Source organism: Pecten maximus, chromosome 6 (assembly GCF_902652985.1).
Source record: "Pecten maximus chromosome 6, xPecMax1.1, whole genome shotgun sequence".
Lineage (NCBI taxonomy): Eukaryota > Metazoa > Mollusca > Bivalvia > Pectinida > Pectinidae > Pecten > Pecten maximus.
Genome location: NC_047020.1, coordinates 2471791 through 2498436, shown reverse-complemented (window position 1 = coordinate 2498436; position 26646 = coordinate 2471791). Strand labels below are relative to the sequence as shown.

Here is a 26646-nt window from a genome sequence, read left to right as displayed (position 1 = left end):
TCCATTACCATTTCATGGACGATAGTGCATCAAGTGTTTATGTGATATCGTTCACCAGTTCCCAAACGCTGTATCCATATATAATCATTTTGGGACGAAACGTTTATCAACACTTCGGCTTTTGCACGCGCGTTCCATCTTAGAACTCGGCTCAGTACATGTCATGCTAGCCTCCGCCATCTTCGACCCACGCCAGCCGAAGGGTTCGTTGTTGTTATTTCAACTACTACCAAAAATATTACTCTTACTGTATCTTATTGCATTTTCTAGTACCTGTTTATATATAAAATTATGGTATATGTATTATCTGTTTCATGATAAAGTGGTGGATTGCCATTTTTCATTGTCCATACTGTTATAATTACATGTACTTCTTTGGCCCATATAAACATGTCAAGTGATTCGTATCCTGCATATATCCCTTTGCAAGGATACATTGTTATCCGGATAATTACCGTTTATATTACTTCTTTGACCCCCATATAATATATATATAACTGTATAATTAGCAGATTACCATATTCGAATGTATTTTAATTCTACGTCACATGGTTATTTATCTAATTAATTCATCTTTTGATCCAATACTATCCGTCCTTTCAGTGATAATATGCTTCGAACCATACCAGTTTGTCTTATGATCTTGACTGTCTAAAACTCCGTCTAGGCTTCCCTGATTACATCTATATCGGATATTCGGTCACATGTTTTTTGTTTTCAATGTACTGTTTTCGGATCTTTACTATTTCTTCTACAGGGGGCGCTACAATCGCAACAACGCCCATGATCACCGCCCAGGCCTGAGTCAATCCGACCCAAATTTCAAACTTAGTCTCGTCAAGGACGGGAAATGTGGCCATGATACCAGGAATAATAAAGGTGACGAGGGTGATACATATACTCCCTCCCACGTAGGCGGTTATTTTGGCCTGTCGGAAGGCAGCAGCTATCTGATCAGATGAAGGTTTCTTGTTGTATATTTGTTGTTTTAATTCTTTCCGTAGATTCATCTCCCACGGATGAAGAGGATTATCAATGTCGAACATTTTCTTCCATTCAGCATCAGCATCAGCATCAGTTTTGATTTTATGAGTGAAAACGGACACAATCATACAAGTAATCAAACTGAAGCCGAAACTGCAACAAGTTCCCGCCAAAATGGAATAGTCCTGTGACGTGTTCAGTAAGAAGTTGTGCAAACCTCCCTCGTACGTTGATGCAGCACCAAGCATGGCGGCTACACCGATCAACAGACCGGTTATCCCTCCTGGAATATATAGGAAAATATCACATTACTATTTGTCATGAGCCTGACTATTCATTATAGTCCAACATTTAAACATATTTAGACCATTAACCAACGATAATTAGAGTAAACGCTTACTTGTTATTTTCATATTGTCCGGATCCCATCGAGTATAAATGAATTATTAATAAACGAGCTTAACTTTGCACGGTGTACCTCCTTGTCCACTTTAACCTGTTTAGTTCTACTTAGCTCCCTTTTGTCGTAGTTCTTGTGGTAGATATACAGTAAAACGACAGTTTTGCATGAGTTATTATCATTATCGTAATGGCGTTAAGAAGAATCATGAACTATTTTAAGACTATAGACTTTGTTTACATGGTGTCCAAAGTGGACTACCCAGTATGCTTACCTGATATAAGTCCCCGAGAAGTCGCCTTTACCCAGACAATAGACAAGATGACAGCCGGGAAACAGGGTATGGTGACAATAGCGCCTACATAGAATATCCAGTTCAGATCTATACCTATTGCAAATACAAGCAATCCGAACGGTATGATACAGACAGTCACCCACACGATACACCAGTTCTTAAACTCTATCAGGTAGTTCTGGTACGTCCGGTAGGGCCCGTGTATAGTACATCTGTACGGTGAATGGACTCCGTGTGATTTCCTGGCTACACGTCTGTACATATCCTCGGCACACTGCTTACAGTCCGAGACAGATTGACAATGACACACTGTCGAATCGTAGGATGTAGTGTTTGGATCCTCTGAGGCAGGCGGATCTAACTCCGAGTCTCTCACATGTTTACCACACAGGATGCAGTGCGTTTTTTTCAAACCTTGACTGGCAAACACAAAACATCTATACTTTAGCATGATTGTTTCTACCAGATGTCATCTTAATGGTTGGGAGATATATAATATAAATGATAACAAAATGATACTTTTCATCTCTCCATACTTCACCAGACTGAGATTTTATAAATTTGATGGTTTGAAAGCTAATCCTAGATTTCGCACTTTATGTGAATGTCAAAGTGTTATAGGCATATCATGTTCTCAAATTTTGTCTTTTTAATCTTCGTCGGTCTTCATAGATCATATTATTGTGTAAGCAATCCAGACTGGTGTAGATTTTCCTTTAGTCTTGTGGAAGGGTGTCCGTTTAGACAGCTTGATATTTCTAGGTCATGTCCAAAGAGAATAATCATGCACGTGTTTTTGTTTTATTTTAGGGGTTTAATGTTCCCCCAATTGCCAGGGTCATATGAGGACGGATGTCCAAGAAACAGCTAGTGTAAGAAAGCCAAGCACAGAAAGACAGGGTTAATGTAATTGGTTAATCACAGGTAGATGTCGTAAACAATGATGACGCTTTGTGTACATTGTAGGTCTGGTAGGTGTCAAATGATATGATAGGACTAACCGGAAGGAAAGGAAACAGGTTTGATAGACATCGTAAACAAAGATGAGACTTACCGGAAGGGTTTGATGTAGGTTTGGTAGATGTCATAAACGATGATAGATGAGATTGCCATTACTTCCCCTGACCCAGTCGACATCAATGCCATAGAAAGTATTGTGAGTATAAGGATTCCTCCTGTTGGACCAAGGATCTTCTCGGCAATAAACGGCGTAACCAAACCTTGTTCGCCACATAGAGAAGATAGAAAGACACTTAATGGAGAACAAAATATATCAAAATTAAAACCACTTTAGACATTTATAGAACATCGTTTATGAAGCAGATAACAACAAGCCTTGATATGATGTTATACAAATTGGTTAATGTCAGGCTTGGATGAGAAATCTTACCTTGATCTATCTGATCTGAGGTCAAAAGGTGCGTGCTATTTTCGCTGCTGATAGCGAGGTAAGCTATACCTGTTGTTGTTGCCATTGTGGAGGGAATGGCTAGCCACATAAATCCGGCCAGAAAGAACCCCCACACACCTTGCATCGGCTTGGCGGCAATCCTACTCTGCCAGGAAGCTTGATCACAGTAGGTAACGGCCGATGCCACGAAGAAACCTATTACGCCGTAGAGTATCCCAACCCCAGACCGGAAGGTCAAGAAACTACTTCCGGTGTTTTCTTCTGGTCCTTTTACACACGAAACAACGTTGAACATTCTTGCAGCATCGCCAATGTTATTAAGATGACTATCGCTATTATGTAAAACGTTCACAACGAAAACCATTAAAGAGATGAAAATTAGACAGGCATTGAAATATGATACATAGAACGTGGTTCCAATTCCACCAATCAGCGAGTAGGATCCAAACAATGTCGCCATAATTAGAAGAGTGTATTCGTCCGAAATATCCTTGGTTAAGGACTGGATGGTTGATTTACCGGCTAGTAGCAACGCTGTCATGATAACCATATTCGTGAGGAGGGCAAAACAGCAAAACACTATGTGAGCCTTCTTGCCAAATCTAGCGTATATTATCTGAAATAATTAAGGAGCAAATCAAATGCTGGTAGTTATTTAAATGATTATCAAACTTATTGATATGATTTAAAATTCACAAACGAAAAAGGTTAAAAATCAAGAATTACTATGTATATTCATTTAAACAAATAGTAAATTGTAACTGGGCGCAGGGTTCATTAAATTTAAATCACTGCCTCGCTAAGGATCGAACCCGGGACCCCTGGCTTACTAGTCTTACGCAGAACCGATCGGTAGATATATGAAGACTGTATTTACCAGGGTTACATAATTGTTATATATTACATTTTAATTCAATTCAACTTTATTAACATATTCAGAATAAGACGAATAATTTGATGGCTACAAGCTCGCAACAACCATAACAATACGAGGGTAAGATAAATAAAAATTGATAAAGATAAATGTTGTATGTGTAAAATTAAGGATGATTTCATTGAATGTCAATGTGTTGATTCATTGTGGAATTTAATAGATGAACGTTTACGAAAACATAATAACAATGTTCAGTTAAGAAATATGTATGTATACGCCGTGTATATAATACAAGATTGTTGTTAAGAAGTACAAAGAATTTAACATTCTTATGTCCCTGGATGGTTATATAGAGGTTACACAACGAGTGCTTATTGGATATTGAATTTATTTCACACAAGTAAGTTATTTTTTAAAAGTTACAAAAGACACGAGCTTTAGCGACTGTATAACTATGATTTATATGTAAAGATGGGTAATTTAAAGTATTTTATTTTGTTTACATAAAAGGGGCGTATATGTACTATATACGCTGCATGTGTATGTGGTAATGATGTTTTTTTCTTTCTATATTTTTTTATTTTTTTTATTTTTTTTTTTGGGAGGGGGGGGGGGGGGAGGGTTAATGTGAGAAAGATGGTGCACGTTTTCTGTTGTTTGTGTATGTCTGTGAGAAAATAAAACGTATAACACGTATATATGTATGTATGCTACCGTTAGTGTGAAGCTTTTTAAGAGAGAGAGAGAGAGAGAGAGAGAGAGAGAGAGAGAGAGAGTGTGTGTGTGTGTGAGGGTGTGGGGTGGGTGTGTGTGGGTGTGAGTGGGTGTGGGTGTGGGTGTAAGGGTGTGGGTGAATGTGTGTGTGTGTGTGTGTGTGTGTGTTTGCTTGGTAATTACTTTCGAGATGAATTACGAACAACCAGTTTACTTCCAGGTAAGTTTTCATTATGCACCTGTACATTTTTCGCTATGTTAAAGTTTACCTATAGTGAGTTTTCATTATGTAAAAAATTACCTCCATATAGGAATGTTTGATATCTTAAAGTTTACCTGCTCGTACGTTTGTAAAAATGTACCTCCGTATACATTTCCACTATGTTAAAGTTTACCTGCTCGTACGTTTGTAAAAATGTACCTCCGTATACATTTCCACTATGTTAAAGTTTACCTGCTCGTACGTTTGTAAAAATGTACCTCCGTATACATTTCCACTATGTTAAAGTTTACCTGCTCGTACGTTTGTAAAAATGTACCTCCGTATACATTTCCACTATGTTAAAGTTTACCTGCTCGTACGTTTGTAAAAATGTACCTCCGTATACATTTCCACTATGTTAAAGTTTACCTGCTCGTATCTTTTCATTATGTAAAAATGTACCTCCGTATACATTTCCACTATGTCAATGTTTACCTGCAGGTAGGTTTTCGCCCCAGGTGCCCGTGTTTTGAAATGAACGGAGAAAATGGGAAAGATGAAAATGTTGAGGATGACGCTGACAGAATACCAAAATGGACCGGCTATTCCAATCTGAAATGTAAATGATACAAAGTTAGCGTAATAAATATTTTAACATAAAACTATGGAAAACACCAGGCAGATTGAGTATTGCTCTATGTCAATCTGTTATGTAAATAATAGGTAGTTAGCGTAATGAATGTTTGGAGCCAGTTCCGGAGTGTTTTGTTTTCAGACTTACTTGTGAATATTTAATCTTTATAAACATTTCACAATGGGAAATCTAGCTGAATTTATTATATAGTTATATAGTTATTAGGATGATACTTCTAATCTTGATTTTAACTCTATTTTATTCATACGTAAGATAAATAGTTTAGTTTAATTAAATGTTGGTTTTTGTCAGATTTTGTCACTGGGTCAACGTTCCAGCGAGAGGTTCACCACACACTTGCTGGTAGATGAATGCAGTAATGCATTCTTGTGGGGTTTGATTAGCGTACAATTTAAAAACCACGAATACGTAAGTCTACTTATGAATAAAAAGAATTTCCTAGTTTGTTTCAATGTAAATATGAGGAATAGGGGAACTATTCTTAGATATATGTACGGGGTTTTAGTTGGTTATATTGGCTTCCAAGTCTCAAAATTAGGGTACCGACAATATTGTAACTTTCGTAAAACAACAAAATAAAATATACACTAATATGTCAACAAATGTTTGTAACTTTACATACTGTGTAGCTGCTTCCTTTTGTAAATATATACACCTGTGTCCTTAATCTGATTCCAGGTCGATTACATTTACATCCGAGATATGTAAAAACGAGGCTTTAAACTAGACCACTGATCAGATTATGAATACCCCAGTTCACGTGTACCAAGAACTAATTGGATAACTGAAAAGCTTTATAGAAATACGGTATTCCTACCTGTGAGAATGTGTATGGACCTCGGGTCTGACTACCATGTCGACATTGGTTGTGTTTTTATTACATACATTGTATAAGAGTTAAATTACCAAGTTTTGATACATCATTATTGTTAGAGTTTTCTCTGATGATTAATCATTGTTTAATCATTTTTAAATGTTCATAATAATTGTCCCTGATATTTGGCAATATCGATATGAAGGAGAAATGGAAAACACAGAAAATGACTACACCTTGGGATGTCGCCATGATGCAGTGAGTAGGACAGAGGTCAATGGCCATGTACCTTCCAGGACAGGATCGTTCGACGACAAAGCTATGATTTCTGAATTTTGATGGACAGTTGGGAAAGATCTGTTATTATTTTGATTGTTCATAACTATTTTATTATTATTTTGGAAGTAGTATAATCTTCCAACGGCAAAGGTAAAAGATAAACAACTCGTTCATATTTTCGCATTAATTTCAACATCAACAGATGATTTGTCAGTATATGATCATGGCAGCTAGAGTATCTTTAAAGTGGTGTAGTGATGATGTAATAAGCTGCAAACCTGTATTTTAAGTATGAGTCATCCAATTATCAACACAAAGTCCTGTATCTTGTACATCGTCAGGGGTGCAAATTGATTAGAAATACAATTGTAGATACGACTGTAAATATTATAAATTACAAAGGACCACACCACATATGCGAAACATTAAACAGTCTGTTACCGACACCAATCTGGTAGACTATCGTCGAATGATGTAGGTATAGGGTCTAGTAAGTAATAACGAAGGTATGGTCCAACATAGGTACTGGATCCTAAAACAGTGTTGTATAGGGTCTAGTAAGTAATAACGACGGTATGGTCCAATATAGGTACTGGATCCTAACATAGTATTGTATAGGGTCTAGTAAGTAATAACGAAAGTATGGTCCAACATAGGTACTGGATCCTAAAACAGTGTTGTATAGGGTCTAGTAAGTAATAACGACGGTATGGTCCAATATAGGTACTGCATCCTAACAAAGTGTAAGTAATAACGACGGTATGGTCCAACATAGGTACTGGATCCTAACATAGTGTTGTATAGGGTCTAGTAAGTAATAACGACGGCATGGTCCAATATAGGTACTGGATCCTAACATAGTGTTGTATAGGGTCTAGTAAGTAATAACGACGGTATGGTCCAATATAGGTACTGGATCCTAACATAGTGTTGTATAGGGTCTAGTAAGTAATAACGACGGTATGGTCCAATATAGTACTGGATCCTAAAACAGTGTTGTATAGGGTCTAGTAAATAATAACGACGGTATGGTCCAATATAGGTACTGGATCCTAACATAGTGTGGTATAGGGTCTAGTAAATAATAACGACGGTATGGTCCAACATATAGGTACTGGATCCTAAAACAGTGTTGTATAGGGTTTAGTAAGTAATAACGACGGTATGGTCCAATATAGGTACTGGATCCTAACATAGTATTGTATAGGGTCTAGTAAGTAATAACGACGGTATGGTCCAATACAGGTACTGGATCCTAACATAGTATTGTACCGTGTCTAGTTAGTATTAACGACGGTATGGTCCAATATAGGTACTGGATCCTAACATAGTGTTGTATAGGGTCTAGTAAGTAATAACGACGGTATGGTCCAATATAGGTACTGGATCCTAAAACAGTGTTGTATAGGGTTTAGTAAGTAATAACGACGGTATGGTCCAATACAGGTACTGGATCCTAACATAGTATTGTATAGGGTCTAGTAAGTAATAACGACGGTATGGTCCAATATAGGTACTGGATCCTAGCATAGTGTTGTATAGGGTCTAGTAAGTAACAATGACGTTATGGTCCAATATAGGTACTGGATCCTAACATAGTGTTGTACCGTGTCTAGTAAGTAATAACGACGGTATGGTCCAATACAGGTACTTGATCCTAACAATGTGTTGTATATGGTCTAGTATGTAATAACGACGGTATGGTCCAACATATAGGTACTGGATCCCAACAAACATAACATATATATATGTATTATGTCTTCCTTCGTCACTTGTGTTTCTAAGTTATATGTATAAATGAAAGCAAAAATATCATGGAATATTTTCGGACATGGAAACTGACACATACGTTGGCCGATAGTAGCCCGACACAAATATATAGTAAAGTAAATGTGTCACTCTGTTTAACAGCAGTATCATGACACAAAAATCTCTAATTAAGTAAATGTGTACCGATAATTCGTACAAAAACAGCCTGACACAAAAATCTCATCGAGTACATATATATCAAAACTCGTACGTTTGTCATCCAATATTTCAGGGTTGATCAAATGTAAATAATAAGTAAATGTACTGTCGAAGAAATATACTTACATTTCGGTATCCCGCCTTTGCTTCTTTGATAATTTTAAACCAACCACTACAAAGCCGTGTGCTACAACAGAGCTGTCCTTCCATAAATCACGCACCTGTTTTATTTCTCTGACGATATCTAAGTGGAAAGTTCTAATGGTCCGTCGTCTTGGAAAACCAGACATATTCTTGAAAAGACACATCGACCCAACATGGTTTAACCAGAGATTTTTGTGTCATGATGTTTATGTACGAATTATCGGTACACATTTACTTAATTAGATATTTTTGTGTCATGATACTGCTGTTAAACAGCGTGACACATTCACTTCACTATATATTTGTGCCAGGCTGCTATCGGCTATCGTAGATAAATTAATTAGGGCAAATCCTGACTCCATTGAGGAGCATACCCCGTCTATAGTCCCCTAACATCAATGCGTTCGTCTACATAAGTAATACGTATATCAATATCTATAACACAAATAAAAGTTTTCCCTTATTACTCGATCACTAATGAATTAAGTTAATGTCATCACAGACTTCTCAACTCGAGCTGAGCATAATATCTTTCGTTGTATTTAATCAAATGTCTCCTGTATGTACTAGGAAAGCTCAAATCGTTGACGAAAGGCAAACTGTTCCCCAAAAATACGACCCATGACTATACCTCGGACTTTGTCCAGGGAGGTAAAAATGTCCAGGGAGGTAAATATGTCCAGGGAGATAAAACTGTCCAGGGAGGTAAAAATGTTCAGGGAGGTAAAAATGTCCAGGGAGGTAAATATGTCCAGGGAGGTAAAAATGTCCAGGGAGGTAAATATGTCCAGGGAGGTAAAAATGCAACATACCCAGGACCTCAAAACACTAGACGGACGCTCTAGGCATTTGAGCTACTGGCCACCAGCGTTCCTCCCAAACTTCAACAAAGTCTTCGACACGGAAGACACACATGGCCCTATACCACCTCCGCGAGTATTTAGTTGGGCGCCAAATGTAACAGAAGAAACAGTGACCAGTCCAGGATTTGAATTCTGAGGTCCGAGCCTTAGACGGACGCCCGAACCATTTTAGCTGCCTGGTCACTGGCGTTCAGGACAGTCCAGTTCCGAAACAGCAGCTTTAGATATTATTTGGTTCGGTAATTTTGAGGTTGGGGAAGAGCTCGAGTTAGAAATTGGCCTTTTCATCTTTTTTGTCTGTGCTATATACGGTATGGATAGCTTGAGTAACCACTGTCCGACAATAACGTAGTCTGATATAGTAAGTACTGATCGGCTGTTCAGTGGTAACATGCCTTTCACCTCGGCGGGTTTTCTCCAGATACTCATCCATCCGGGTCAACAAGATTGATTTATAAATGATATATTTTGTTTCGCAACTTTTGTTACATAAAGAAATTATATATGGTCTAGTGAGCAATAACGGCGGTATAGTCCAATATAGGTACTGGATCCTAACAAACAGATGTTCGCTGGATGCGTATTACTAGAAATAAACAATTAGTCACGTAGTAATAACGACAGTACTGACAAGTAAATTGTTGAATTTCCGAGGCAATCTGCCCCTTTATCAAGACACAGGTAAATTACATACGATCATGGAACAGTTACACAAATTTAATACCGAAAAATATCGTTATGTTTTTTAAAACGATCCCTTCGGTCGATAATTTGCCGAGGGCCTTTTATAATAAATTAGAAAACATCTTAGGTGGTGTACAGATCGTAAAGGTAGATAAATAAATAAGATAACTAAAAGGTTCGACAAAATAACATCGCGAGTTAAATCGATGTGATGGCAGCGCGTGAGTGTTTGTGAAAGTGTGAAGCTTACACTCTCAATTGTCCACAAAGTGTGGTGTAATTTTGTCACTTGTATAATTCCAAGTATTTGAGCAGTTGACTGAAAGCAAATACCCAGAGAAAAAGGGTAATACATTTATTTACTTTTCTTTAATTGCGATGTTTACGAATGAAGCACTCACGGATGATGGGGCCACTGACGACCGTTTTTGTAGTGTCATCACAATGAAATGATGAGGTCACTGACGGACGTCTTTATAGTGTCATCACACTGAAATGATGAATCCACTGACGGACGACTTTATAGTGTCATCACACTGAAATGATGAGGCCACTGACGGACGTCTTTATCGTGTCATCACACTGAAATTTTGAGGTGACGGACGGACGTCTTTATGGCATCATCACATTAAAATAATGGGGCCACTGTCGGACGTTTTAATATTGTCATCACACTGAAATGGTGGGGCCACTGACGGACGTCTTTATAGTGTCATCACACTGAAATGATGGGGTCACTGACGGACGTCTTTATAGTGAGATCACAATGAAATGATGGGGTCACTGACGGACACCTTTATAGTGTAAGCACGCTGAAATGATGAGGTCACTGACGGACGTCTTTATAGTGTCATCACACTGAAATGGTGGGGCCACTGACGGACACCTTTATAGTGTCCCCACACAGAAATGATTGGGCCACTGATTTTTTTTTATAGCTTTATCACACTGAAAAAACAACCGACCCGGTGACTTCATTTCATAATGGAGTTTATAGAGGAAAAATGTTTGATCCAATATTTAGACCCCCTTGCTATTCATTATATGATTGGGAGTTGACAGAAGGTAGAATTTCTAGTGTTTATGCTAATGTGCAGGGCATAATCTATGTCTGTTTCTTCTTCTTCTAAATATTACCCTGGACGTGTAATTATAACGAATAACATATACATGCGATTTAATTTAAATCAGTTGTCTATGTCGTTATTTACAGTTGAAAAAGGTTTAAGAACAAGACATTTATTTCAAACCAAATTGGAGAAGAGGTGTATAAACATTTTCTATTAGTCTAAATAAAGTATTTTATTTTATTCATTTTACAACGCAATGGTATACATAAACCAACCACAGAGTTAATAACATACATACTTGGGCCGATATTTATATTAAGGCGATAGTATTAACATGGGCCATTGTGTTGTGGATTTACCTGGATTTATTGTGTTGTGTTCTCACGCCGTGGTGACTCTCTTTAAATCATTCCTCAGAAAATATCGGAAATTGAAAGTATTTCTTTTGATGACCAGTAAAAAGAGTTTATAAACCACCTCAATGTACCCAATTTACGTTTCCTATTTCACACCTGTATAGATACTACTGCAAAACGCCAATTGATGGACACGTAAGGGTAAGAAAATGGTGAAAGGTATATTTTACAGCTGATTAACACATGTTTACAATCCTTAAATGTTTAAATGATAGACATTTACCTGGGAAAACCCCAACACGCGGCCTGACACTACCTCAGTACACGTATGATGGATAAATCACAATGGTATACTTATAGTTCAGTGTTATTGAAGTGTTTTCAACTCGTACCTGATTCATAGAAATGAATAATATCATCGATGGTGTTAAACATCAGAGATGGAAATGGATAGCTATTTCTTAGTGTTTATCAATCGCGCCATTTAATATTTCAAAAAGCCAATGATACAAATAAGGGCACCTGCATTAACGCTATGGGAATACGGAACGTGTCTCGGCATACAGTGTACTTACAATTAAAGATACTTTTGAGACTTCACAAAACAGATTTTGTTACTGCACGAACTTCGGGTTAAATTATCTTTCATTCGTTATCAAAACATATATATATATATATATATAAAAGCGAAACAAAAAAAAGAAACAATTACGACCGAAAATTAAATACTCCAATAGCCTCTTGAATGTTTTGATTAGCGGAATATCTCAATAACACGTCTTTCTTTCTCAAGGCGGAAACTTTTTGCGCGTTCTGCTGGAACCGAGGCTTTGAAATAAAGTCCATAGGAAATAGTTATCATTAAGAATACATGGTATTTCGTCATGAATCAGGTAAAACGTTATCACCTTGTCTATTGTCCTTCTGTTATAGAGTAGTAGGATAACTGTCCTTATTATAAATGGTATCGTGTGTATATAAGGGCATACGTCGCAGGTATTTCCGATGGATATGAAAACTGAGTGATGTGGTCGCCATGGGGACATATATCTGCGTCCAGTTATTCTGAGAGTTATACGTCATGTTCCTGGAGAACCCGTGATATTGCTTGTTGACAACACATTTTATAAGAGAGCTAATGATCTTTCTTCAGTTGTACCGTGTCGACATGCTGATAATGCTTTATCTCGGACGATACTGAACAATAATGGCCGCCAGAACATTCCGACGATTACGAGGGCCTATATTTCTATGCTGGGTTTCTCCCAAAACGTGACAAAAGACGACAAATTTGACGGCAATAAACATAGCTATTATACCGTTTCTAAAATGTCTCGTCCAAACGAGAGTTAGGTGTGATGTGCCTTATTTGTTTACATGTTTGTATTCATACTCATTTACGTTCATAATACTATCACCCGATATATTTACTAGGTTTCCATAGTGCCACTGCAGTGCGAATGTAAATGTAGAATAAATGGTTGTTCCCCGTCCGTTAATCTCCGTATTATACCGCTCACTGTAGTACAATAATAGCATAGTTGTTTATCACGGGTGTAATCTAGAGAATGGTAAGATACTCTTCCATTTATTCTACGACACTATTCATTCCATCATTTCTTCCGGATTTTAAATTCTACCTATATATGGAATTGTCACATTCGTTTTACCTTTGTGGTGATCGTTGCACTCTGGAGGATGTCGGCTGGCCAAAACAACTGTGACGCAACTGTGACCGCCGTCAGACTGGTACTGACGTCACCTCCGGCGTCAAATGTCGTATCCAGGCTGTGTTCATCATGGAAGATATGTTTCCTGATGGCGTTGTGTATCAGAGCGAGGATGATGGAGAACCCGCCGAATCCTAGAAGTATCAACAAGGCTGACTCGTACTTCTCCAGGACAGGATTTGGGCTTGAAAAGGAAAACAAATCGGATTCATTTATTCGGTGAAACATTAAGAATTTACGGTTTAGTAATTGTGTCGTTATCTATGTCGGGTTTGAGTGTCTTTCTCAATCGATTTAAAATATACAATTCAAATTTGTAATTAATTACTGTAAATGAGTTATACCAGGTATAACCTATATTGTCATGGAAGTGTACAATGTTGATAACCAGGTGTGTGTGACACAAATAACTAATTAATTCGATCAACACTCACGAGCTACACCGTGAAAATTTACCTTTGTGTACACCTGATCTAGTCATTAAACAACTAATTACAAATGTAGGTTTCTGTGTCTGTAGTCTAGACATAACTGTGATGACACAACACAGTTGATATTGACATGGCATAGTCAAACTCCAAGAAAGCCTCCAAGGAGGGTTTTCATCCTTCAACCTCATTTCAAGAGTTGTTCTATTTAAAGCATTATAAAAAGGGGATGATTAATGTTGAAAAATTGAAAAACTATTTTTTCCATTTTTTCTAGAGGTGGTTAATTGTATACGATGAAATGGATTATATATGTTTGATGTTTTATTTATTTGTTCATGGATTTATTTATTAAAATCATAATCTAGTAATACGTGAAATTAACTACTAATTGGGTCTTTAATAAACATTGTATATATTTGAGGTCGCCAAAATCAGAACACAGGAAGACATTAGAAGTCGCAAAAATTAGATCTCAGAAGGATATTAGAAGTCGCCAAAATTAGATCTCAGAAGGACATTAGAAGGCGCCAAAATTAGATCTCAGAAGGACATTAGAAGGCGCCAAAATTAGATCTCAGAAGGACATTAGAAGGCGCCAAAATTAGATCTCAGAAGGACATTAGAAGTCACCAAAATCAGATCTCAGAAGGACATTAGAAGTCGCCAAAATCAGATCTCAGAAGGACATTAGAAGTCGCCAAAATCAGATCTCAGAAGGACATTAGAAGGCGCCAAAATCAGATCTCAGAAGGACTTTAGAAGGCGCCAAAATCAGATCTCAGAAGGACATTAGAAGTCACCAAAATCAGATCTCAGAAGGACATTAGAAGTCGCCAAAATCAGATCTCAGAAGGACATTGGAGGTCGCCAAAATCAGAACACAGAAGGACATTAGAGGTCGCCAAAATCAGATCTCAGAAGGACTTTAGAGGTCGCCAAAATCAGAACACGAAAGGACATAACAGGTCGCCAAAATCAGATCTCAGAAGGACATTAGAAGTCGCCAAAATCAGATCTCAGAAGGACATTAGAAGGCGCCAAAATCAGATCTGCAACTATTAAATCCAAATGTGATTTAGCCTGGACCTGATGCTCCACACTTGTGATTTATTTAAGAAATAATTAACGATGATTCGTGTATTGTTGCAGGATATACAACGAGGACGAGGATATTTTGCAATTAAATTAATAACGAAGGCCACAGAAAAACAGCAAAGAAACCCCGGGAAAACCTTGTAATTTATTTCTTGAGTATTGCATTATTTGTTGATGAAATGTACATTTCTTTACAGACACTACAGTACTACGATCAAGAGCATCTATCATATGGCATTGATTTTGAAAAGTAAAAAAGGGATAAAAAAAGAAATAAAAAAAAAGTAAGGGGCCTCGTAGGATTCGAACTCGCGTCGTGATAAAAATTGAACGAAAGACTAACCCATTAGAACACTCGGCTATAGTAACCTTACATAAAGTGTGTGAATATTAGATATATAAAATTGTAACAGCCTTGACTCACGAGCGTGTATTATTGGCACGAGCGTGTATTATTGGAAAATAATACATGGTTTTAAACCAATCAAAACTGGCGTTGCATAGCAAACATGGTAGAATTATCAATAATATCTTAGTTCGTCAATGTCAACACTTTTGTTTATTGCCTTATTTCTACATCGCTGCATCACCTTTCTCAAATGGGAATTGTTGATAAGTATTAAGATGAAGCAGTGCTTTGAAAAACTTTGAAAAACTTTGAAAAACTTATCATACTTGACCTTGATAACTCACCTTCAGATGTAACGTAAAATGATATTTACTTCAGAGTCCACCCCGCCGATGTGTACTAGCATTACACAACACACAACCGACTTGTTTTTTGCATTTAAACTACACATATATCCTGTGGCTTGAGGAGACAGAACAGAAGAGACTACCACGGTATATATTAATTTTGTTTTCAAATACGAAAATGAGAAGATAAAAAATCAATACTTACCCAGTGGTCGAATTAGAAGTTTCCAAAGTGACAGGACACTCCGACATATTCACACCAGCCCATACGACGTCTGTACAAATCAGCAGTGGTACCACCAAACAGAGTGTCAACTTTCCTGCCATACCGCTGACTCTGAAATACCGGTCAGGTGATCTAATCAGGCGAAAAGTAAAAGGACACATTTATTTCAGATGAAATTTATTTGACTGTGATTGCCCTAATCCTCTTTTCGTTTCACCAATGACGATGCTCGTGTATAACGATGAATGGCTTATTTCTTCACACGCGTTTCGCACTACTGAACTACCCAATGTGTATGTCAATAGAAGATTCCCATGTAGAACGCTGTCACGTGAGTGTATTCTTCATCATATAGCTCACGGACAGGTGTTATCAGGTGTAATATAAAACTACATACTCTGGAATGTTTAAAATAATGTCAATACCTATATTGTGCACATCTTTTATTTGGTGACAGTTTTTGATACCACAGTCCAGTGAACACCATATCACAGCTGGACTGAAGCGATAACACTATTATTAAAATTAATTTCATTGATTTTGTGTTTCAATTAATATTCCTTTAAAAATTAATATTTAATAATATATTGAGTTTTTGTGCTGTCTTGATACTAACGTTTGTGGAATAATTAGGAGGATATCAATTACTCGGACTCCGGAGTGGAGGTACAATGCATTGTTGAGATTTCGGAACAGCCGATCCCCTCTTGTTATCATCTTGTTTCTTACTTTTGTTTCCTCTTGTGGATTAGGGAAATTCTCCCGATTCCCTCATATCGATATGATATTACGCGTCCCTCAAGGGTGCAGATATGGATAACTCGATCCCCTCTTGTAGATATGGGGGTTACACGATTCCCTGTTGTAGATATGGGGGTTACACGATTCCCTGTTGTAGATATGGGGGTTATACGATTCCCTGTTGTAGATATGGGGTTACACGATTCCCTGTTGTAGATATGGGGTTACACGATTCCCTGTTGTAGATATGGGGTTACACGATTCCCTGTTGTAGATATGGGGGTTACACGATTCCCTGTTGTAGATATGGGGTTACACGATTCCCTGTTGTAGATATGGGGGTTACACGATTCCCTGTTGTAGATATGGGGGTTACACGATTCCCTGTTGTAGATATGGAGGTTACACGATTCCCTGTTGTAGATATGGGCTAACACGATTCCCTGTTGTAGATATGGGGTTACACGATTCCCTGTTGTAGATATGGGATAACTCGATCCCCTCTTGTAGATATGGGGGTTACACGATTCCCTGTTGTAGATATGGGGGTTACACGATTCCCTGTTGTAGATATGGGGTTACACGATTCCCTGTTGTAGATATGGGGGTTATACGATTCCCTGTTGTAGATATGGGGTTACACGATCCCCTGTTGTAGATATGGGGTTACACGATTCCCTGTTGTAGATATGGGGTTACACGATTCCCTGTTGTAGATATGGGGGTTATACGATTCCCTGTTGTAGATATGGGGTAACACGATTCCCTGTTGTAGATATGGGGGTTACACGATTCCCTGTTGTAGATATGGGGGTTACACGATTCCCTGTTGTAGATATGGGGTTACACGATTCCCTGTTGTAGATATGGGGGTTATACGATTCCCTGTTGTAGATATGGGGGTTATACGATTCCCTGTTGTAGATATGGGGGTTGCACGATTCCCTGTTGTAGATATGGGGTTACACGATTCCCTGTTGTAGATATGGGGTTACACGATTCCCTGTTGTAGATATGGGGTTACTCGATTCCCTGTTGTAGATATGGGGGTTACACGATTCCCTGTTGTAGATATGGGGGTTACACGATTCCCTGTTGTAGATATGGGGGTTACACGATTCCCTGTTGTAGATATGGGGTTACACGATTCCCTGTTGTAGATATGGGGGTTACACGATTCCCTGTTGTAGATATGGGGGTTATACGATTCCCTGTTGTAGATGTGGGGGTTACACGATTCCCTGTTGTAGATATGGGGTTACACGATTCCCTGTTGTAGATATGGGGTAACACGATTCCCTGTTGTAGATATGGGGGTTACACGATTCCCTGTTGTAGATATGGGGTTACACGATTCCCTGTTGTAGATATGGAGGTTACACGATTCCCTGTTGTAGATATGGGGGTTATACGATTCCCTGTTGTAGATATGGGGTTACACGATTCCCTGTTGTAGATATGGAGGTTACACGATTCCCTGTTGTAGATATGGAGGTTACACGATTCCCTGTTGTAGATATGGGGGTTACACGATTCCCTGTTGTAGATATGGAGGGTTACACGATTCCCTGTTGTAGATATGGGGTTACACGATTCCCTGTTGTAGATATGGGGGTTATACGATTCCCTGTTGTAGATATGGGGTTACACGATTCCCTGTTGTAGATATGGGGGTTACACGATTCCCTGTTGTAGATATGGAGGTTACACGATTCCCTGATGTAGATATGGGCTAACACGATTCCCTGTTGTAGATATGGGGTTACACGATTCCCTGTTGTAGATATGGGATAACTCGATCCCCTCTTGTAGATATGGGGGTTACACGATTCCCTGTTGTAGATATGGGGTTACACGATTCCCTGTTGTAGATATGGGGGTTATACGATTCCCTGTTGTAGATATGGGGTTACACGATCCCCTGTTGTAGATATGGGGTTACACGATTCCCTGTTGTAGATATGGGGTTACACGATTCCCTGTTGTAGATATGGAGGTTACACGATTCCCTGTTGTAGATATGGGGTTACACGATTCCCTGTTGTAGATATGGAGGTTACACGATTCCCTGTTGTAGATATGGGGTTACACGATTCCCTGTTGTAGATATGGGGGTTATACGATTCCCTGTTGTAGATATGGGGGTTACACGATTCCCTGTTGTAGATATGGGGTTACACGATTCCCTGTTGTAGATATGGGGTTACACGATTCCCTGTTGTAGATATGGGGTTACACGATTCCCTGTTGTAGATATGGGGTTACACGATTCCCTGTTGTAGATATGGGGTTACACGATTCCCTGTTGTAGATATGGGGGTTACACGATTCCCTGTTGTAGATATGGGGTTACACGATTCCCTGTTGTAGATATGGGGGTTACACGATTCCCTGTTGTAGATATGGGGTTACACGATTCCCTGTTGTAGATATGGGGTTACACGATTCCCTGCTGTAGATATGGGGGTTACACGATTCCCTGCTGTAGATATGGGGGTTACACGATTCCCTGTTGTAGATATGGGGGTTACACGATTCCCTGTTGTAGATATGGGGTTACACGATCCCCTGTTGTAGATATGGGGTTACACGATTCCCTGTTGTAGATATGGAGGTTACACAATTCCCTGTTGTAGATATGGGGTTACACGATTCCCTGTTGTAGATATGGGGGTTACACGATTCCCTGTTGTAGATATGGGGTTACACGATCCCCTGTTGTAGATATGGGGGTTACACGATTCCCTGCTGTAGATATGGGGGTTACACGATTCCCTGTTGTAGATATGGGGGTTACACGATTCCCTGTTGTAGATATGGGGGTTACACGATTCCCTGTTGTAGATATGGGGTTACACGATTCCCTGTTGTAGATATGGGGTTACACGATTCCCTGTTGTAGATATGGGGGTTACACGATTCCCTGTTGTAGATATGGGGTTACACGATTCCCTGTTGTAGATATGGGGGTTACACGATTCCCTGTTGTAGATATGGGGGTTACACGATTCCCTGTTGTAGATATGGGGTTACACGATTCCCTGTTGTAGATATGGGGGTTATAAGATTCCCTGTTGTAGATATGGGGTTACACGATTCCCTGTTGTAGATATGGGGGTTACACGATTCCCTGTTGTAGATATGGGGTAACACGATTCCCTGTTGTAGATATGGGGTTACACGATTCCCTGTTGTAGATATGGGGTTACACGATTCCCTGTTGTAGATATGGGGTTACACGATTCCCTGTTGTAGATATGGGGGTTACACGATTCCCTGTTGTAGATAAGGGGGTTACACGATTCCCTGTTGTAGATATGGGGGTTACACGATTCCCTGTTGTAGATATGGGGTTACACGATTCCCTGTTGTAGATATGGGGTTACACGATTCCCTGTTGTAGATATGGGGTTACACGATTCCCTGTTGTAGATATGGGGGTTACACGATTCCCTGTTGTAGATATGGGGTTACACGATTCCCTGTTGTAGATATGGGGTTACACGATTCCCTGTTGTAGATATGGGGGTTACACGATTCCCTGTTGTAGATATGGGGTTACACGATTCCCTGTTGTAGATATGGGGTTACACGTAACGGGATTCCCTGTTGTAGATATGGGGGTTACACGATTCCCTGTTGTAGATATGGGGTTACACGATTCCCTGTTGTAGATATGGGGTTACACGATTCCCTGTTGTAGATATGGGGGTTACACGATTCCCTGTTGTAGATATGGGGTTACACGATTCCCTGTTGTAGATATGGGGGTTACACGATTCCCTGTTGTAGATATGGGGTTACACGATTCCCTGTTGTAGATATGGGGGTTACACGATTCCCTGTTGTAGATATGGGGGTTACACGATTCCCTGTTGTAGATATGGGGGTTACACGATTCCCTGTTGTAGATATGGGGGTTACACGATTCCCTGTTGTAGATATGGGGTTACACGATTCCCTGTTGTAGATATGGGGTTACACGATTCCCTGTTGTAGATATGGGGGTTACACGATTCCCTGTAGTAGATATGGGGTTACACGATTCCCTGTTGTAGATATGGGGGTTACACGATTCCCTGTTGTAGATATGGGGGTTACACGATTCCCTTTTGTAGATATGGGGTTACACGATTCCCTGTTGTAGATATGGGGGTTATACGATTCCCTGTTGTAGATATGGGGTTACACGATTCCCTGTTGTAGATATGGGGGTTACACGATTCCCTGTTGTAGATATGGGGTAACACGATTCCCTGTTGTAGATATGGGGGTTACACGATTCCCTGTTGTAGATATGGGGTTACACGATTCCCTGTTGTAGATATGGGGGTTACACGATTCCCTGTTGTAGATATGGGGTAACACGATTCCCTGTTGTAGATATGGGGTTACACGATTCCCTGTTGTAGATATGGGGTTACACGATTCCCTGTTGTAGATATGGGGGTTACACGATTCCCTGTTGTAGATAAGGGGGTTACACGATTCCCTGTTGTAGATATGGGGGTTACACGATTCCCTGTTGTAGATATGGGGTTACACGATTCCCTGTTGTAGATATGGGGTTACACGATTCCCTGTTGTAGATATGGGGTTACACGATTCCCTGTTGTAGATATGGGGGTTACACGATTCCCTGTTGTAGATATGGGGTTACACGATTCCCTGTTGTAGATATGGGGTTACACGATTCCCTGTTGTAGATATGGGGGTTACACGATTCCCTGTTGTAGATATGGGGTTACACGATTCCCTGTTGTAGATATGGGGTTACACGATTCCCTGTTGTAGATATGGGGGTTACACGATTCCCTGTTGTAGATATGGGGTTACACGATTCCCTGTAGTAGATATGGGGTTACACGATTCCCTGTTGTAGATATGGGGGTTACACGATTCCCTGTTGTAGATATGGGGTTACACGATTCCCTGTTGTAGATATGGGGGTTACACGATTCCCTGTTGTAGATATGGGGTTACACGATTCCCTGTTGTAGATATGGGGGTTACACGATTCCCTGTTGTAGATATGGGGGTTACACGATTCCCTGTTGTAGATATGGGGGTTACACGATTCCCTGTTGTAGATATGGGGTTACACGATTCCCTGTAGTAGATATGGGGTTACACGATTCCCTGTTGTAGATATGGGGGTTACACGATTCCCTGTTGTAGATATGGGGTTACACGATTCCCTGTTGTAGATATGGGGGTTACACGATTCCCTGTTGTAGATATGGGGTTACACGATTCCCTGTTGTAGATATGGGGGTTACACGATTCCCTGTTGTAGATATGGGGGTTACACGATTCCCTGTTGTAGATATGGGGGTTACACGATTCCCTGTTGTAGATATGGGGGTTATACGATTCCCTGTTGGAGATATGGGGGTTACACGATTCCCTGTTGTAGATATGGGGGTTACACGATTCCCTGTTGTAGATTTGGGGGTTAAACGATTCCCTGTTGTAGATATGGGGTTAAACGATTCCCTGTTGTAGATATGGGGTAACACGATTCCCTGTTGTAGATATGGGGGTTACACGATTCCCTGTTGTAGATAAGGGGGTTACACGATTCCCTGTTGTAGATATGGGGTTACAAGATTCCCTGTTGTAGATATGGGGTTACACGATTACATTAATTATGATATAATATATAAGATATCTCATATAGAAATTAAATGAGATATGTTATATAATTAAATAAGATATCTTATATATTATGTAATATATCTTATATCGCATATAAGATATCTCATTTAATTTTCTATGTAAGATATCTTATATATTATATAAGATATCTCATATGTTATATAAGATATCTTATATAATTTAAATCTCATTGCTATATAAGATATCTTACTGTATATAGGAACGATATTTCTAGGCAATAAACCAAGAAACTAATTTCTCCCTTGAACAGAGCACGTGATCCAATGGCACTATGGCGGAGAAGGATAGATTATTCGATGGCATTGAACAATGTGTTGAAAAGGCCGAACATTTTCATTTACATGGCAACGGTTTATCAGAACATATACTAGGCTATATAGATGATTCTAAAGCAGCACTAAACGTATTAAAAGATCATCATGGTTTGTCCAGCCTCGTGTCCGACCAACTTCCGGACGGGGAGACTTCATTTCGTCGTTTTGTTAAAATCTCGTTGTTATATAAGATAACTTATATAGGAACGAGATCTTTGATTATATAAGATATCGTATATAGCTTTATGAGATATCTTATATATCATATAAGATATCTCATATAGAAAATTAAATGATATATCTCATATACTAAATATAGTATATTAATTAAGATATCTTATATAGAATCTGATTTAATTTCTGAATAAGATATCTCATATCGTATATGAAATATCTTATATAATATATATGATATCTTATATAGCATATGAGATATCTTATATAATATATAAGATATCTCATATGCTATATAAGATATCTGATATATTGTTTCTGAAATACAAGATCGACATTGCTCCTTGAATAAATGTTAAGTTGGCTTGCCATAGAATTCCTTGGTTTGGTCCTCAAAAAGTTATGATATTCCATTTTTGGTCCCCTCTGGCAGTTATGAACTCTGTGATGTGGTTTCCTATGAATGTTATTGAATTCCTTGGTTGTATCCTGCCTAGGAGTAATAAAAAGCCACGCCCGTGTAAACAATTCTATTTATAATGGAAGTTCAAAAACAGTTGTGATACTATCATAATCCTTTAAAATAAACGGGGAAACTTTATCACGGATGTTTATCAAGACATATGCAATCATAATTCAATGAATACCAAGCGATGTCAATTGACATACCTAAAGGTACACAGCATAGCAGGACACTGTAATGACCACTCAATTCTGAAGTGAGATGTCCAAAACTTCTTTAGTTTGTCTGAGAAGTCTCTAACACCTTCCGTTTGTCTTAAATGTCTTTTGATTTTATTTCTTCCATGTCTTATCTATAGAAAGTTCGATTGACAAATCCTTGTCTGACGTAATTACGACGTTATTGACATTACTGTACAACATGACCGGTCACTTCTGTACAGGTATGTTATGTGACACTTCAATGACCGGTCACCTCTATACACGTACATGTTATGTGACACTTCAATGACCACTCACCTCTATACACGACATGTTATGTGACACTTCAAAGACCACTCACCTCTATACACGTACATGTTGTGTGACACTTCAATCACCACTCACCTCTATACACGTACATGTTGTGTGACACTTCAATCACCACTCACCTCTATACACGACATGTTGTGTGACACTTCAATGACCACTCACCTCTATACACGACATGTTGTGTGACACTTCAATGACCACTCACCTCTATACACGACATGTTGTGTGACACTTCAATGACCGGTCACCTCTATACACGACATGTTGTGTGACACTTCAATGACCACTCACCTCTATACACGACATGTTGTGTGACACTTCAATGACCGGTCACCTCTATACACGACATGTTGTGTGACACTTCAATGACCACTCACCTCTATACACGTACATGTTGTGTGACACTTCAATGACCGGTCATTAGATAATCCTATATTTTTCATGTTTGATCTCCTACATTTAATTTCATTGCAACTATTCATTTTTGTCGTTGTGTATTTACCTTTTTAACACATATTGATGTCATTTGTAACTCTGAAAATTTGGAGGAATAAAGGTATGAATGAATGAAAGACAAACTAAAGGTGATTGACACAAGTATAGAGGCCAAGGCTATTATCATTTATTGCTTGTATTTTTTATATATCGGTGACCACATAAGTGTGTAAGAAACTATCAGTTACTTGCTTGAGATATCCAAATCTTCAACAACTATACTAAGGGTATTGGAATTATGGACCACTTTCTTGACATATCCTAAAGAGAGATGTGCTGACACTATGGTTTTTTTCTCTCCCAGAATGCCTCATTCAAGATGGCTGCCAATTGGGCAGCCATCTTGAAATGAGGCATTCTGGGAGAGAGAAAAAAAACCCATAGATGTCATCAATTCTCTCTACTGTATCTTGGTTTTCAAATACAGAAGTGACATACCTTTCTTTAGTTGTATATTGTTGAGATTTTATCTTTTCAGGTTCTTTTTTTGGACATCTTCTTCTTTCAATATCTGTTGTTGATGATTCATGTTGTATACCAAAAAACATTGGAACCGAATTCGTTATAGGCCTTGGTGATTAAAACAAGATCTCATGACAAATGATCCTGATGACAGGTAAAAAGTTTCTGTCTGTGTATCAGCCATGCTAGATTTGTTACACCCCATTTTTAAATATGTGTAAACCACCAAACTTTCCAGAATGAGGCTGTGAAGAATTCAACATGGCAGCCTCCATGTGTTTACATCACCTCAGGATGTTCATGGGTTTTAACATTATAAAATATAGCAGGTAAATTGTTTTTTTAATCTTTTTGATCTTATCATAGAATATTTATTGTCAATGTATGAGTATATTATAGAATGAAGCTGTTTTTATCATGATTTACGGAGATTGATTTGTTGGTGCTCAAGTTATCATTGACTCAGTGTTACGGAGATCATTTTTTCAGATTACAGTAGATTTAGATGGTTTGTATTGTAAAATGGAATCATCTCAGTTCAAAATAATCATTCTGAATCGATGTCTTCATAACAGTAGTAAAATAAAGGTTTTGTTTTGTTGCTAGAAGTAAAAAATACTACCATGGTAAAATGCTTTCACTTTCTATTCCCGGAACTGTGACGTCACAGCCATAACTGTCTTGAATTGTACGTTGGTCATTTTCCGTAAATTACAGTATATTCAGATAGATTTTATTGTAAAATGGAATCATGTCAGTTCAAAATAATCAATCTGAGTTGATGTCTTCATAACAGTAGTAAAATAAAGGTTTTGTTTTGTTGCTAGAACTAAAAATACTACCATGATAAACTGCTTTCACTTTCTATTCCCGGAACTTTCTAGAGAGTGTGACGTTACATTCATAACTGTCTGAAGTTGTACGGAGGTCATTTTCCGTAAATTACAATAGATTTAAATGGTTTGTATTGTAAAATGGAATAATGTCAGTTCAAAGTAATCATTCTAAAACTGTGTCTTCACAATTTTAATAATTTTAAAAGGTTAAATAGTGTCTTTTCACGTATAGAAGTCTAGTATGGAATTCCGTAGAATGTTTTCTTCAATGAATCTATTCATAGGTGGCGCTTCTTGTGACGACAGTTTTAGAACATCTTCATACCAGCGTTCCATTGCTGTCCTGGATTTCAGAGGTGACGGGTGTGTGGTGAGTATTTAGAATGAATTTTTGTTATTTATTTCATTAAAAGTTAGGATATATATGTAATTAATAAATAAATGTAGCATATTAGTTAACATATTATATGCCCCCTTGGTCAAACTTTTTTTCACGGTATTTTTTTTCTATAAAATAGGCACACGTTTTTTGAGAAAAATCTCTGAAAAAGTGTGTCTATTTTATATGGTGTGCAGATGAGTATGGTAAGTTTTTTTTGCATTTCAGGTACATGTTTTTCATGAGATTTGTTGTATCATTTTTGTATGAATAAAAAAAATGAAAAACTGTGTTGTTTTTTGAGCTGCTATGAAGATTGTTTTTTCCAGATTGATTATTTTGTATTCTACTTTTGAAAATAAAAAGACATTAAAATCATGTTTTCAATTTTTTTCTCTCTTTACCTTTCAGCAAACAAACTTATCCCATTCCCATTTTTGGTCCATGAAATAAGAAAATACTCAAATTTGTCCAACTATTTTTTTATTTATTTGAACACAATTGAAATAAGAAAATATTACAAACATCAAATTACAAACAGTATGTTAATCTAAAATGTCTAAACATTTTCATATATTTATAAGTATGATGATGGTTATCTAACGCTTCAGTAAATGTTTGTAATACAGCTAATCTTTTAACTGTAACTTGTTCATCATAAAACATACCCTTTATAACATAT

The 26646-nt window shown here is 38.1% G+C and overlaps 1 protein-coding gene across 1 annotated transcript; it reads right to left on the bottom strand.

The window, feature by feature from the left end:
• Window positions 1-47: 47 nt before the first annotated feature.
• On the bottom strand, window positions 48-15917 carry LOC117329944 (urea-proton symporter DUR3-like). The gene is made up of 7 exons (XM_033888176.1): window positions 15871-15917; window positions 13384-13627; window positions 5376-5492; window positions 3070-3706; window positions 2734-2899; window positions 1659-2098; window positions 48-1267 (listed from the first exon to the last, which is right to left on the bottom strand). Exons 1-7 carry the CDS (start codon window positions 15915-15917, stop codon window positions 684-686), a joined length of 2235 nt encoding a protein of 744 aa, XP_033744067.1. The 3' UTR covers window positions 48-683.
• Window positions 15918-26646: the final 10729 nt, after the last annotated feature.

What these genes read in the sequence shown, in the direction of transcription:
- LOC117329944 (XM_033888176.1), bottom strand. Translation starts at nt 15,917, where the DNA reads ATGTCGGAGTGTCCTGTCACTTTGGAAACTTCTAATTCGACCACTGG. An exon ending in ACCTACATCAAACCCTTCCG is followed by an intron (nt 2,099 to 2,733) that starts GTAAGTCTCATC and finishes TGTGTTTGCCAG; the next exon opens with TCAAGGTTTGAAAAAAACGC. An exon ending in TTCTCGGGGACTTATATCAG is followed by an intron (nt 1,268 to 1,658) that starts GTAAGCATACTG and finishes TATATATTCCAG; the next exon opens with GAGGGATAACCGGTCTGTTG.